A 14,586-nucleotide genomic window follows, 5' to 3' on the forward strand; every position below is an offset into this window, starting at 1 on the left:
CAGCACGATCAGCATCACGGTGAGTCCCAAATCCCCTTGACGCATCCAGCAAGCCACATCATCACCATCTCCCTTCATATCTTTCCCTTCCGATCTCGAGATCTGGCCACGTGCGACTGGAGAGTGATGAGCAGTGGCGATCAATGGAGGGCATTGTTCCCTCGAACTGGTTGTCTGGTCTTGCCGATTCCCTGCCTGTTCCGGACTGGCAAAAATCTGCAGACCCCACGAAACTCAGCGCGCTCCGCAGTACAACCCGGCGATCTGTGTGACGAGACCGGTGTACGTGTGCGCTGTTGACGACGACGACGACGACGACGAGCGCATGCGGATTTTGGTTGCCTGGCTCAATGGTGCGACTGGAAGTACAGTGCAAAGCATTCCCGTACCCTGCAGGGTGAGTTCACTGCTGCAGCATCTGTTGTGCTTGGTTGCGACGCACAGACTGCGCATGTGCGATTAGTCCACGGGGTGGTGCATCTGTCGCTGCTTTTTTGACGAAAATCTGTACAATGGACGGTACACGCCAGACAAGTTCAGCCAATTGCGGTCCAGGCAAAGTCGACGACATCATCAATCACCTCCACGGCTGATCGCCTATTCCACCCACCAAAATGCTTCAAGCGGGCGATAAACCACAAGCTCTTGGCCGCCACACTGACCACCATAGCCTTTTTTCCCCTCATTGACCAATCGCCCGTTGCCGGGTGCCTCATTACCCTCCTCTGCTGCATTGGGACATGTGAATATCTTTCGGCCAAATTGTCTTTCTTCTCCTCCACCATACCATATTGCTCCCCGTCCTTCACACAACACTTCCACCTTCTACACTCGCAGTCATCGCAACGTACAACAGTCCTTATAGGCACAGTCGCTGACCTGTGCCGCTCTCAGTCTTTTTTTCATAACAGCCTGTGATCGAGCTAGTTCTCGATAATTTCCATATCCGCCTTACAAAGCCACTCGAACTGTTCGGCTTCTTGCCGAAATTATGGGTCGCGTATCCTTCGCCGACGATGTAAAAGATTCCTCAATCGAAGACATCGAACAAGAGCCCACCAGCGTCTATGAGTACCAAAACACCCCAGAGAACAAGTCCTGGGCAGGTGCCTTGCCGCTGAAGCAGGGTCTATACGACCCCGAGTACGAGAAAGATGCTTGCGGTGTTGGTTTCAGCGCCCACATCAAGGGCAAGGCGAGTCACAAAATCGTCATAGATGGTAAGTGTCGTACGCAGCGAATGTTGGATTGCCTTTGCTGACCTGAACCAGCCCGCAGTCTTCTTTGCAACATGACCCACCGCGGTGCGGTGGGTTCAGACGCACGCGATGGTGATGGTGCTGGTGTCATGACCTCGTTCCCCCACAGATTCTTTCTCAAGAATTTCGAGCGTGAGCAGGGCATCAAATTGCCATCTGCGGGAAAATACGCTGCAGGCAACATCTTTTTCAAGCCTGAGGAAGAGATTCTGAAGGAGACCATCGACAAATTCGAGAATATTGCAGACAGCCTCGACCTTCGAGTTCTTGGATGGCGTGAGGTTCCCCGGGACAGCTCTCTGCTCGGTCCTGCGGCCAAATCGCGTGAGCCCATCATCCTGCAGCCTTTCGTAGTCCTGAAAACGGCATACGGTGATGCAAAGGAACCCAAGGCCGACTTCGAGGAGGTCTACGACGAGCAGCGATTCGAACGTCAGCTTTACGTCCTCCGAAAGCGTGCGACGCACGTGATTGGGTTGCACAACTGGTTCTATATTTGCTCGCTGAGCAACAAGAATATCGTCTACAAAGGTCAGCTTTCGCCTTCTCAGGTGTACGAATACTACCACGATCTCGTCAACGTCGATTACGAGGGCCACTTCGCCCTAGTCCACTCCCGATTCTCCACCAACACATTCCCCTCCTGGGACAGAGCCCAGCCTCTTCGGTGGGCTGCCCACAACGGAGAGATTAACACTCTCCGAGGTAACAAGAACTGGATGCGAGCAAGAGAGGGTGTACTTCAGTCGGCTACATTTGGGGATGAGCTGGAATCGCTTTATCCAATCATCGAGGATGGTGGCTCTGACTCGGCTGCATTCGACAATGTGTTGGAACTTCTCACCATCAACGGTGTTCTGTCGCTGCCGGAAGCGGTCATGCTGATGGTTCCCGAGGCTTGGGAGGGCAATGATCAGATCGACGGTTCCAAGCAGGCATTCTACGAATGGGCTGCTTGCTTGATGGAGCCATGGGATGGCCCTGCACTTTTCACTTTCGCAGATGGTCGCTACTGTGGTGCCAACCTAGACCGTAACGGTCTTCGTCCTTGCAGATACTACGTTCTAGACGATGACCGAATCATTTGTGCTTCTGAGGTCGGAACGATGCCTATCGATCCTTCGACTGTCATTCAGAAGGGACGTCTGCAGCCTGGACGTATGCTTCTCGTTGACACCGTTGCTGGTCGCATTATCGATGACGCCGAGCTCAAGAAGACTGTGGCCGCTCGTCATGACTTCCGATCCTGGCTCGATGCCAAGTTGATCGTGATGCCGCAAATTCACAAGAAATTGTTGGATAACGGCGTCGACCTGGCCCCCAAGCTTTCTGAGAGCAAGGTTCAAGAAGACCCTCTGCTGAAAGTCTTTGGTTATTCGCTAGAGCAGGTAACATTGCTCCTCGCCCCTATGGCAGCTGACTCGAAAGAGGCGCTTGGATCCATGGGTAACGATGCGCCTTTGGCATGCTTGGCCCAGCAGCCGCGTCTGCTGTACGAGTACTTCCGTCAGCTCTTCGCTCAGGTTACCAACCCGCCGATTGACCCCATTCGAGAGTCTGTGGTCATGTCCTTGGGTTCGTATGTCGGTCCGCAAGGCAACCTGCTCGAAATGAACAAAGACCAGTGCCACAGGCTATATCTGCCGTCTCCCATTCTCTCCATCGAGGAGATGAATGCCCTCGCAAACATTACAAAGTTGCACTCCGACTGGACTGTAGCTACCATTGATATCACCTTCCCTAAATCCGAAGGCCTCCAGGGCTACGTCGACGCCCTCGATCGCATCAACGATGCTGCCACCGAAGCCATCGAGCGAGGTGACAACATTCTCATCCTCTCCGACAAAGCCACATCGGCAGAGCGTGTTCCAGTCTCCTCGCTCCTGGCTACCGGTATGGTTCACCACCACCTGGTCCGGAACAGGTGGCGTGCACAGGCTGCCTTGGTTGTCGAGACTGCCGAAGCCCGTGAAGTACACCACATGTGTGTTCTTGTCGGCTATGGTGCAGATGCCATCTGCCCATACCTCGCGATCGAGACTATCCTTAAGCTCTCGCGGGAGGGTCTGATCCGCAAGAAGCTCAGCGACGAGGAACTCATCGGCAACTACAAGCATTCTTGCGACGGTGGTATCCTCAAGGTCATGAGCAAGATGGGTATTTCCACCGTGCAGAGCTACAAGGGTGCCCAAATTTTCGAGGCTCTTGGTATTGACGATGAGGTTGTCGACCGCTGCTTCACTGGTACCGCGACCCGCATCCGAGGTATGACCTTTGAGCTGATTGCTCAGGATGCCCTTGCTCTCCACGAGAAGGGTTTCCCGTCCCGAAGCATCACCGAGATCCCAGGTCTCTCGGAGACTGGAGAATACCACTGGCGTGACGGTGGTGAGCCACACGTCAACGACCCGGTCTCGATCGCAAACATTCAGGACGCAGTGCGCATGAAGAACGACAAGTCCTACGAAGCATACTCCCGATCCGAGTACGAGCAGATCAAGAACTGCACTCTTCGTGGCCTGCTTGATTTCGACTTTGAGGTCGGAAACCCCATTCCCATCGAGCAAGTCGAGCCATGGACTGAAATCGTCCGTCGTTTCGTCACCGGTGCCATGTCCTACGGATCCATCTCTATGGAGTCTCACTCGACCCTTGCCGTTGCCATGAACCGTTTGGGCGGCAAGTCCAACACGGGTGAAGGTGGTGAGGATCCCGAGCGAAGCTTGCCTCTCGAGAATGGCGACACTATGCGATCTGCCATCAAGCAAATCGCTTCCGGACGTTTCGGTGTTACAAGCAATTATCTCGCCGATTCTGACGAGCTTCAGATCAAGATGGCTCAGGGTGCAAAGCCGGGTGAAGGTGGAGAGTTGCCCGGTCACAAGGTGTCTGGACCTATCGCTCGCACTCGTCACTCCACCCCCGGTGTCGGTCTCATCTCGCCGCCGCCTCACCACGACATTTACTCCATTGAAGACTTGAAGCAATTGATCTACGATCTCAAGTGCTCCAACCCCCGTGCACGTGTTTCCGTCAAGTTGGTCTCTGAGACTGGTGTCGGTATCGTTGCTTCCGGTGTCGCCAAGGCCAAAGCCGACCACATTTTGATCTCCGGACACGATGGTGGTACCGGTGCTTCGCGATGGACTGGTATCAAGTACGCTGGTCTGCCATGGGAGCTGGGTCTTGCCGAGACTCACCAGACCTTGGTTCTGAACGATCTCCGTGGCCGTGTCATCGTGCAGACCGACGGTCAGCTGCGAACTGGTCGCGATGTCGCCATTGCTTGCTTGCTTGGTGCCGAAGAGTTCGGTTTTGCGACCGCCCCGCTTATTGCCATGGGTTGTATCATGATGCGAAAATGGTAAGTGATACTCACAACGCTTTTGCACGACTTATGAATAGCTTGCTAACATGATTTCAGCCATCTCAACACCTGCCCTGTCGGTATCGCAACTCAGAACCCCGACCTCAGGAAGAAGTTCAAGGGTACCCCCGAGCACGTCATTAACTTCTTCTACTACATTTCGAATGAGCTCCGTGCTGTCATGGCCAAGCTCGGTTTCCGCACCATCAACGAAATGGTTGGTCACACTGAGCTGCTCAAGGTCCGCGAAGATCTCCGCAACGCAAAGACCGAGAACATCGATCTGTCGCTCATCCTCACTCCGGCGCACACTCTGCGTTCTGGAGTCGCGACTTACAATGTTCGCAAGCAAGACCACAAGCTGCATGTGCGCCTGGACAACAAGCTCATTGCCGAGTCCGAGCTCGCTCTTGAAAAGGGACTCCCATGCCGAATCGAGTGCGACGTTGTGAACACTGACCGTGCCTTGGGAGCCACACTTTCGTACCAAATCAGCAAACGCTACGGTGAGAAGGGCCTGCCGCAAGACACCATTCACGTCAACATCCGCGGTTCGGCTGGTCAGTCGTTCGGTGCCTTCTTGGCCCCTGGTGTCACCCTTGAACTTGAGGGTGACGCCAACGACTATGTCGGCAAGGGTCTCTCTGGTGGTCGCTTGATCGTGTACCCACCTCGCTCGTCCGTCTTCAAGGCTGAAGAGAACATGATCATCGGTAACGTCTGCTTGTATGGTGCTACTGCCGGTACCTGCTTCTTCCGAGGTGTTGCTGCCGAACGTTTCGCTGTGCGTAACTCCGGTGTCACTGCCGTCGTCGAAGGTCTTGGTGACCACGGTTGTGAATACATGACAGGTGGTCGCATCATCGTCCTCGGTAGCACTGGTCGCAACTTTGCCGCCGGTATGTCTGGTGGTATCGCCTACGTGTTGGACCTTCAGCAAGACTTTGAGAGCAAGGTCAACCAGGAAATGGTTGAGCTTTCTTCTCTGGAAGATCCCCATGAAATCGCTTTCCTCCGTGGTCTCATTGAGGACCACCACCACTACACTGGTTCCGAGCTTGCCGCCCGTATCCTCCTGGACTTCAACCGCGCACTTCCTCGCTTCGTCAAGGTACTGCCTACCGACTACAAGCGCGTCATGGCTGAGGAGGCCGCCAAGGCTGCTGCAGCTCAAAAGGCGCAGTACCCTCTGCCTATTCTTCCCGGCAACTCTGTGCGAAACCTCCATGAGGAGTCTCGCGAGAAGGAGCAGGAGAAGGAGGCCAAGGAAGAGAAGAAGAAGGTCAGCCTCACCGACATTGAAGAGAGCATCCAGGATGGACAAGCCGAGAAGAAACGCTCCCTCGTCCTGGACAAGACCAAGGGTTTCATGAAGTACCAACGACGATCGGAGAAGTACCGCCCTGCGAAGACCCGTACCCGCGACTGGGCTGAGCTGAGCACTCGTCTAACATTTGATGAAACTAAATATCAGGCGAGTTTTTTCCAGGTGGTTTTCAATGATCAAAAGCTAATTTTCAACAGACTGCGCGGTGCATGGACTGTGGAGTACCTTTTTGTCAATCTGACACGGGCTGCCCGATTAGCAACATCATACCGAAGTGGAATGAATTGGTGTTTGCTGTAAGTACCGTTCGCCATTCCTGCTGCACAGAGAGAAGGAAAGCTGACATTAGATACAGGGCCAATGGGAGGATGCACTCAACCGGCTTTTGATGACGAACAACTTCCCAGAATTTACCGGTCGAGTGTGCCCCGCTCCATGTGAAGGCGCGTGCGTCCTTGGCATCACGGATGATCCGGTTGGTATCAAGTCGATCGAATGCGCTATCATTGATCGTGGATTCGAGATGGGTTGGATGGTGCCCAAGCCTCCCAAAGTACGCACCGGCAAAAAGGTCGCGATCATTGGATCCGGCCCCGCCGGGCTCGCCTGTGCCGATCAACTCAACAAGGTTGGCCACGAGGTCACGATCTACGAAAGGTCCGACCGCGCGGGCGGTCTGCTGATGTACGGTATTCCCAACATGAAGCTCGACAAGAACGTCGTCCAACGACGCATCGACTTCATGGCCGCCGAAGGCATCAAATTTGTCACTGGCGTCTTCGTCGGCGAGGGTGACATCACACTCGAGTCGCTCCGCGAATCTAACGACGCTGTTGTCCTGGCCACTGGGTCCACTGTGGCTCGCGATCTTAAGATCCCCAACCGCAATTTGAAGGGCATTCACTTCGCCATGGAATTCCTTCACAAGAACACAAAGTCGCTCCTTGATTCAGAGCTCGCTGACAATGCGTACATCTCTGCGAAGGGCAAGAATGTGGTTGTTATCGGAGGTGGTGACACCGGCAATGATTGTGTTGGCACGTCTGTTCGTCATGGCGCCAAGTCGGTCGTCAACTTCGAACTCCTACCACAGCCGCCAGCTCAACGTGCCCCTGATAACCCCTGGCCCCAATGGCCTCGAATTTACCGCATCGACTATGGTCACACCGAGGTCAAGACCCACATGGGCAAGGACCCACGCGAATACTGTATCATGTCCAAGGAGTTCGTTGACGATGGCGAGGGTAACGTCAAGGGCATCAACATTAAGCGTCTTGAATGGACCAAGAACTCGAAGGGTGGTTGGGATATGAAAGAAATCGAAGGAAGCGAGGAATTCTTCCCTGCTGAGCTCGTCATGATCTCCATGGGTTTCCTTTCGCCAGAGGAGAAGGTCGCCGGTGGTGCCATCGAACTTGACGGCCGTAAGAACTTCAAGACCCCGCCTGGCAAGTACTCCACCAACGTCGAGGGTGTATTTGCGGCAGGTGATTGCCGCCGCGGACAATCACTCATCGTTTGGGGCATTAACGAGGGCCGCCAGTCTGCTCGTGAGATTGACACTTATCTCACCGGTCTACACTCTCAGCTTCCTGTCACCGGTGGTATCGTCAAGCGTGCCCCTTACGTGGTTCAGAAGAAGGCCGAGGGCACCCCAATCGAGCTCGCTGCTTGATGGGGTTTTTGAGCAATGAACCCATCAAGACCGTTCCTTAATAGCGTTCTTATGAAAGAAATAGAAAGCGGCGTCTGCTCATACAAGGCTGTTTGTGGAAAGGGAGGACAGTAAGTTGCGGCATGATAATGACTATTTGGCGCATGCACATGGTTGGTTTCGTTTTTTGCTTTTGTTTCTTCACTGCAAATGATATCAAGGGGTATGAAAGCTATCTTGTACGTACTAAATTGACGATGTATATGCAGATTTTTCCACTTAGATTTCTATTACATACGGTCTCGTCAATTCCAAGAGTCATCCATCTGTTTTGTATTCCGCGAATGGGCCGAAACTTGAACGTGGCTGACATTCTGCTCATCTGGGCAATGTTTCATCTGCAGGCAGCAATCAATAATGATGGCTCCTGACGTTGTTCGTGTAACACAAAGCATCGGCCCAAAAGAAGTCACGTTCTAATTCACGTAACACAAAAAGTATTGACTCACAACAAGTCACCTGGGCACTTCCTGATTCACAGACGTGAAGATTATATCCTCTCTGACAAGCTCCAACGACTTTGCATCTTCATCCCTCATCCAGACTGCCTTTTCAATTGTTCATCTTCGTATTTCATCGCCATCATGCTCGCAACAGACACAGTGGTCCGCACGACCCTGGGTCAGAAGACGATCGGCGACTTGAATGTTGGTGATCGATTGTTTGATGACAATGACATGCCTGCCGTCTGCACCGCGGTAGACGATGCCCAAATCCGCCCCAACGTGAGAACTATCACGTACAAGAACTGGAACACTAAAGTCGACACGAGCTTCGAGTGCACATCAAACCACATCATCACTATGAAATCATACGGCGTCAAACCTAGGATTGAGCGTGAACGTTCGGTCGTCTGGTACGCGCGTTGTGACCGTACCAAACTTGAAGAAGAGGTGGCAGACTTGAATTGGGACCAGCTGATGAACCGCCTGTACCTTGAGACACCGAAGGAGAATGAACGCCGTCCATCAGACGCCAATATTCACGAGTACATCGACAGCCTCGTTGCACAGTGGCTTGTGGCACCCACCGATTCGAACAGCCCTCTCTTTGTCGAGTTCATTGAGTTCAAGGAGACTCTCACAGACACCGATCCCAACGGTGAGTCCATTTGCCATCTCATCTGCTTGAAGCTCTACTGACACAGCTTCTTAGATTTCGATGAGGAGAGTCTGGCTCCCATTTTCAGGGAGACTTTGCACAGTCACATGGATGACTATCTCGAGTACATGATGCCTGAACAAGACGATGTGCCAGACGACGATGATGATGTTCTGGATATCGACCTTGACACCATCCGCCCTCGAAAGTTTCAGAAGCTCACATTGCCATCATCGCCACGATCGTCTGACCCATCTTTTCGGCCAACTCTCACCATACGGTCGTCTTCGCCAACCAAACACACCTCACAGGCTGCTCCCTCCTCGCCAACTCACCAGCCTGTCCCATCGTCCTCTCAAGAGTCATCGCACGCTGACACTATTCAACTGCTTCGCGACGAGGATGATATGGACAAGTTTGCAGCCGTTCGTGAGGCTCTGCCGTCGGTTTGCAAGAATTTTTCAGGACCCTGTAAAACCTTCAACAGGCTATCAGTGCGCTTCGCGAACGTGAGGCAGGCCCAGCTTGCTCTCAGTCTGTTGGAAGGCGATCACTTTCGTGTTATCGATCCCTTCGTTGTCCGCAACGGCGACACTTGGACAATGATGCTGCGAGAGTACCAAGAATCATGTGCAAACGTCTCCAACAGGTCCAATCGGAAGCTCAAGCTCTACCGCGCTCCGTTGATGTTTGTCCCGTCCGAAACGCCAGCAGCGCCAGTCCCCATCGATCCATACTATCTGGGCATTTGGCTCGGCGACGGGAGCAAGACAGGATCCACAATCACTGGTACCGATAAGGAGACTAAGGCTTTCATCCAGGCCTATGTCGATCGTCTGAACAGCACTAGGCCGCCCGGAACACCCCCGTTGATTCTGATCGAGATTCTCAGCCATGAAGCAGGCTATACTACCACACTCCAGCACCCCAGCGGCCGCACCTCTGAGACGATCACGTCTACTATGGATTGCTTCCATTGGAGAATCTCCTCCACGGTCCAAGGAAGCAATGCCTGGAACCCTGTATTACACGGTCTACGCGATTTAGGCTTCACAGGCGAGGACAAGAGCGTTGGCATTCCCGACTGCTACATGAACGCAGATGAAGATACTCGCCTCGCAGTCCTTGCTGGTTTGATCGATTCAGACGGTACACTCTGGGGCAGGTTCTACATGTTCACACAGATGACTTACCAGCACAAGAAGATTGTTGATGATGCTCATAAGCTGGCCACTTCGTGTGGCATCGCTTGTAGTCCTATTGGTCAAGTCAACATCAAGAACAGACGTGAGCCACGTTGGCAGTTCTATCTGTACAAGGGCTGCGAGAAGTTTCAGCACCATCTCCTGATGCCTCGCAAGAAGCTGAACGGTCTGAAGCCTGGCGGGATGACTGTGAACTTTGATGCACGTGTCTTCCATGTCTCCGACCCGCATCAGCAGGAGTGTCGTGCCGTCAGCATCTCCGGTGATCTGTTCCAGCTCGCGAACCGCACTGTTGCGCACAATTGATTGCACTTTATGGCAGACGAGCAGCTTTCGCTATGCGAGTCGTGTATTCTATCAGAGAGTGATCGCGTATTGTTTTCGTTATCCTTCAAATTGAAAAGCAAGTTCCGCAATCATCCTCTTAAAGACATGTACCGTGTTGTTGTGTGTAGTATACAGTAAGAAATAAGAGACGCTTCATCAACATTCTACGCCTGGAGTACAGGTACGCGGTGAGATCAGATGGCGGGGTACAAATTGCCGCCCGAAGACATGTGAACAGCAGGGTGGGAGTTCTTGTGGAAACAACCTAGAGCCCAGACGTATTCCGCAATGTTTGCAGTCCTAAGATTTGTCTCTCATCGCCCGATCGCAGAACTTTGTGCGCACGCCGCACATACCAGTCCGCACACACATTCAACTTCAGATCCTCGCATGGATTTTCCCAATAGAGAACTCCGTATGAAATTGTGACGACGATCCCACAGCACAAAAGAAGTTTCTCAACGTGCGAATGGGATTCTCCACAGCCTTGGCTGCATTACGTCACATAGCAGACCCTAGAGAGTAAATTTTTTGGAGATAGCCCTGGAGGGTAGCTGCTTGGTTGTTGCGGGTGGCAATGTACGTAGCAGCGTAATGGTAATAACATTCCCGAGCTTGAGGGTCAAATTAGACCTCCGATCACATGGAACACAAGGGGCAATTCCTGAAAGCAATGTTGAGAGCTTGACTCATCGAGCAGGTTGCGGATGGTTGTGTTGTCATCGGAATGTCCATGCGGGAAATCCTAGGCGAGGCGGTTCTGGCTCATTCAGGCGGCTTCGCGGTGCCGCCAGAATACTCTCGCAGGCCCTTTAGCGCCGCTTCCACCAGATTCTGAGAGCTTCCACACCACGGCACAGCTCAACAATGTTGCAAATATAATCGTTCACCACACCGATTCTTTTCCTTTTGATCATTTACAATTTCCTACACTCCTCCTTCTCCCACTGGTCTTTTGTCAAATTTGCAGACGAAAGAACCTCACAACGATAATTTCTTCAATTCCCCACTTCTCACAAATTACACCACATCAACATGGCGCCCGCGATTGGTATCGACTTGGGTACTACCTACTCTTGTGTGGGTATCTACCGTGATGACCGCATCGAAATCATTGCAAACGACCAGGGTAACCGAACAACACCCTCGTTCGTTGCCTTCACCGACACCGAGCGTCTCATTGGTGATGCCGCAAAGAACCAAGTCGCCATGAACCCCATCAACACAGTCTTCGACGCCAAGCGATTGATCGGCCGAAAGTTCACCGACGCTGAGGTCCAAGCCGACATGAAGCACTTTCCCTTCCAGGTTGTTGAGAAGGCGGGCAAGCCCAACGTTCAGGTCGAATTCAAGGGCGAGACCAAGACTTTCTCACCAGAGGAGATCTCAGCTATGATCCTCACCAAGATGCGCGAGACTGCCGAGTCATATCTCGGAGGCACCGTTAACAATGCTGTTGTCACTGTCCCTGCATACTTCAACGACTCTCAGCGACAAGCCACCAAGGACGCTGGTCTCATCGCCGGCCTCAACGTCCTCCGTATCATCAACGAGCCTACTGCCGCTGCCATCGCCTACGGTCTCGACAAGAAGCAGGAGGGTGAGCGCAACGTGCTTATTTTCGATCTCGGTGGAGGAACTTTCGATGTGTCTCTCTTGACCATCGAGGAGGGTATCTTCGAGGTTAAGTCCACTGCCGGTGACACTCACTTGGGTGGTGAGGACTTCGACAACCGACTCGTCAACCACTTCGTCGCTGAATTCAAGCGCAAGTCAAAGAAGGATTTGACTTCCAACGCTCGTGCCCTCCGTCGTCTGCGCACTGCTTGCGAGCGTGCCAAGCGCACTCTCTCTTCGTCCGCTCAGACCTCCATTGAGATCGACTCTCTCTACGAGGGTATCGACTTCTACACTTCCATCACCCGTGCTCGTTTCGAGGAGCTCTGCCAGGACCTCTTCCGTTCCACCATGGAGCCCGTTGAGCGTACCCTTCGCGACGCCAAGATCGACAAGTCATCCGTCCACGAGATTGTTCTCGTCGGTGGTTCCACTCGTATCCCCAAGATTCAGAAGATGGTGTCTGACTTCTTCAACGGCAAGGAGCCCAACAAGTCCATCAACCCCGACGAGGCCGTCGCCTACGGTGCCGCCGTCCAGGCTGCTATTCTCTCCGGTGACACCTCCAGCAAGTCCACCAACGAGATCTTGCTTCTCGACGTCGCCCCCCTGTCCCTCGGTATCGAGACTGCCGGCGGTGTCATGACTCCTCTCATCAAACGCAACACTACTATTCCCACCAAGAAGTCTGAGACCTTCTCCACCTTCTCTGACAACCAACCTGGTGTTCTCATCCAGGTGTTCGAGGGCGAGCGCGCTAGAACTAAGGACAACGTAAGTGAATTCATACCAACTTCGATATGTTGACGAAGGAATTGTACTAATATATTTTTACAGAACCTCATGGGTAAATTCGAGCTCACTGGTATCCCACCAGCACCTCGTGGTGTTCCTCAGATCGAGGTTACCTTCGACCTTGACGCCAATGGAATCATGAACGTCTCTGCTCTCGAGAAGGGTACCGGAAAGACCAACAAGATCGTCATCACCAACGACAAGGGTCGTCTGTCCAAGGAAGAGATCGAGCGCATGCTTGCCGAGGCTGAGAAGTACAAGGCTGAGGACGAAGCTGAGTCTGCACGAATCTCAGCCAAGAACGGCCTCGAGTCATACGCATACTCCCTCAAGAACACCCTCAGCGACAGCAAGTTTGAGGAGAAGCTCGCTGCTGACGACAAGGAGAAGCTCAAGGCCAAGATTGACGAGACCGTCACTTGGCTCGACGACAACCAGACCGCTACCAAGGATGAGTACGAATCCCAGCAGAAGGAGCTCGAGGGTGTCGCCAACCCGATCATGATGAAGGCCTACCAAGACGGTGGTGCTCCTGGCGGCATGCCCGGCGGTCCTGGCGGTTTCCCTGGCGCCGGTGGCCCGGCCGGTGGAGCCAGCCACGATGACGGCCCTACCGTTGAGGAGGTTGACTAAATCAATCACCCACCCTCACGGCTGTAATTCTTGTTTGCATGGAGCATGGCGTTTCTTTACACGGTCGGAAAAAAATTGGGCAAAAAGCCCTCTCACGATGCATGAATGATTGCGAATGTAGCCAAGGCTACCTCTAGTTAGAATTTCCAATATGATGAAATCCAATTCAGTGATCATGTCTTCTCTCCCTTGACTTGTGATCTTGTCGGATCTGCCCTTTGGGTGTGGTCCGCAAACGTGCCAACATTGGGCACCTCTATACTCTCGTTCACGGCAGATATTGTCATCGCACACTCTCATACTCGGCACGTGGTTCATTCCCCACATTCAAATCGGCCAAATACTACGTCGCACGCCGCAAGCCTACGTTTTGGAAAAATGAGCTGATATCCTACTCAAAAGTTTCCCGTGCTGTGCTAGCTACCTGGAAGAAAACGACGTCTGGCGTTGTTATTTGTTCACCTGGGCCAGCAGTACATTTACTCTAAGTGCTCAATGCTGACCCCAACCCTAATGCAGGAAAACCCCTTGGTGTAGAAACGGGCTGATTGACATGTCAACATATCGACGGGGCCAGGCCAGCTCTAGAGACCTTCTGATTGAACATGCATAATGAACTCGACAGAAAAGAATTGCTAGCGAACAGAGCGTTCAATCAATCCCTTGAGCATTAGCCGCGGAACTGAGCGTTAGTCATCGGAGATGCTGATTTCAGATCAGTCATCGGAGTGCCGACCTGACCGAATCTGTGCACTTGTGCTTCAAAGTCAACAAAGTTGAACAGAGTCACTGTGTGAAAGAAGTGCTCGGGTGAGGCAAAACATCACAAAACAAGCGTAACTTGAAATGGACTGTTGCTTGATTAAGGGTACCTAGGTAGTATAGCAATGTGGTTGGAGTCACACCTTGTGTAACTATCGTTCACTCTAAGACCATGCCCTCTCTCATCGACCTCCGACGCCTTCTTTCCTTGCTGTGCGAACTCATTCGTCCCGTGCAATGAAATTCCTCGTGAAGTTCCTCCAACTCTGATTTGTTGTGAGCATGTGATGTGTTGGAACGTCGGCCGCTCTCACCCAGCAGACTGAAGAGATGTGCAGTGTCGTCGGACATGCTGGCCTCTCAGTCGGGTTCCTCCACGAAGGGACATCATGGTACAAGCAGCATTTTGGTCTCAGCAGTGGAGGCTTCAGGTCCAAAGAAGCCTCAGGAATTTGAAGGCTGTTTCATCAACGAAGAGG

At 52.8% G+C, this 14,586-nt stretch overlaps 3 protein-coding genes across 3 annotated transcripts; all 3 read left to right on the top strand.

Moving 5' to 3' along the window:
- The first annotated feature begins 760 nt into the window (after positions 1-760).
- Positions 761-7,936, top strand: K489DRAFT_330249 (glutamate synthase). Its single transcript, XM_033602118.1, has 5 exons — positions 761-1,220; positions 1,272-4,623; positions 4,684-6,100; positions 6,151-6,249; positions 6,309-7,936. Exons 1-5 carry the CDS (start codon positions 992-994, stop codon positions 7,626-7,628), a joined length of 6,417 nt encoding a protein of 2,138 aa, XP_033464531.1. The 5' UTR covers positions 761-991; the 3' UTR covers positions 7,629-7,936.
- A 193-nt stretch (positions 7,937-8,129) lies between these two features.
- On the top strand, positions 8,130-10,453 carry K489DRAFT_397756 (uncharacterized protein). Its single transcript, XM_033606915.1, has 2 exons — positions 8,130-8,768; positions 8,823-10,453. Exons 1-2 carry the CDS (start codon positions 8,252-8,254, stop codon positions 10,277-10,279), a joined length of 1,974 nt encoding a protein of 657 aa, XP_033464532.1. The 5' UTR covers positions 8,130-8,251; the 3' UTR covers positions 10,280-10,453.
- Positions 10,454-10,982: 529 nt separating this feature from the next.
- K489DRAFT_427843 (heat shock protein 70) lies at positions 10,983-13,516 on the top strand. The gene is made up of 2 exons (XM_033608314.1): positions 10,983-12,691; positions 12,755-13,516. The coding sequence occupies exons 1-2, from the start codon at positions 11,336-11,338 to the stop codon at positions 13,343-13,345; spliced, it is 1,947 nt and encodes a 648-aa protein (XP_033464533.1). The 5' UTR covers positions 10,983-11,335; the 3' UTR covers positions 13,346-13,516.
- Positions 13,517-14,586: the final 1,070 nt, after the last annotated feature.

Source organism: Dissoconium aciculare, assembly GCF_010015565.1.
Source record: "Dissoconium aciculare CBS 342.82 unplaced genomic scaffold K489scaffold_1, whole genome shotgun sequence".
NCBI lineage: Eukaryota > Fungi > Ascomycota > Dothideomycetes > Mycosphaerellales > Dissoconiaceae > Dissoconium > Dissoconium aciculare.

Coding starts and splice junctions, on each gene's coding strand:
- K489DRAFT_397756 (XM_033606915.1), top strand. CDS start 8,252: ATGCTCGCAACAGACACAGTGGTCCGCACGACCCTGGGTCAGAAGACG. Junction 8,769..8,822: donor CACAGACACCGATCCCAACG/GTGAGTCCATTT, acceptor ACAGCTTCTTAG/ATTTCGATGAGGAGAGTCTG.
- K489DRAFT_330249 (XM_033602118.1), top strand. CDS start 992: ATGGGTCGCGTATCCTTCGCCGACGATGTAAAAGATTCCTCAATCGAA. Junction 1,221..1,271: donor TCACAAAATCGTCATAGATG/GTAAGTGTCGTA, acceptor GACCTGAACCAG/CCCGCAGTCTTCTTTGCAAC. Junction 6,101..6,150: donor TTGATGAAACTAAATATCAG/GCGAGTTTTTTC, acceptor AATTTTCAACAG/ACTGCGCGGTGCATGGACTG.
- K489DRAFT_427843 (XM_033608314.1), top strand. CDS start 11,336: ATGGCGCCCGCGATTGGTATCGACTTGGGTACTACCTACTCTTGTGTG. Junction 12,692..12,754: donor GCGCTAGAACTAAGGACAAC/GTAAGTGAATTC, acceptor ATATTTTTACAG/AACCTCATGGGTAAATTCGA.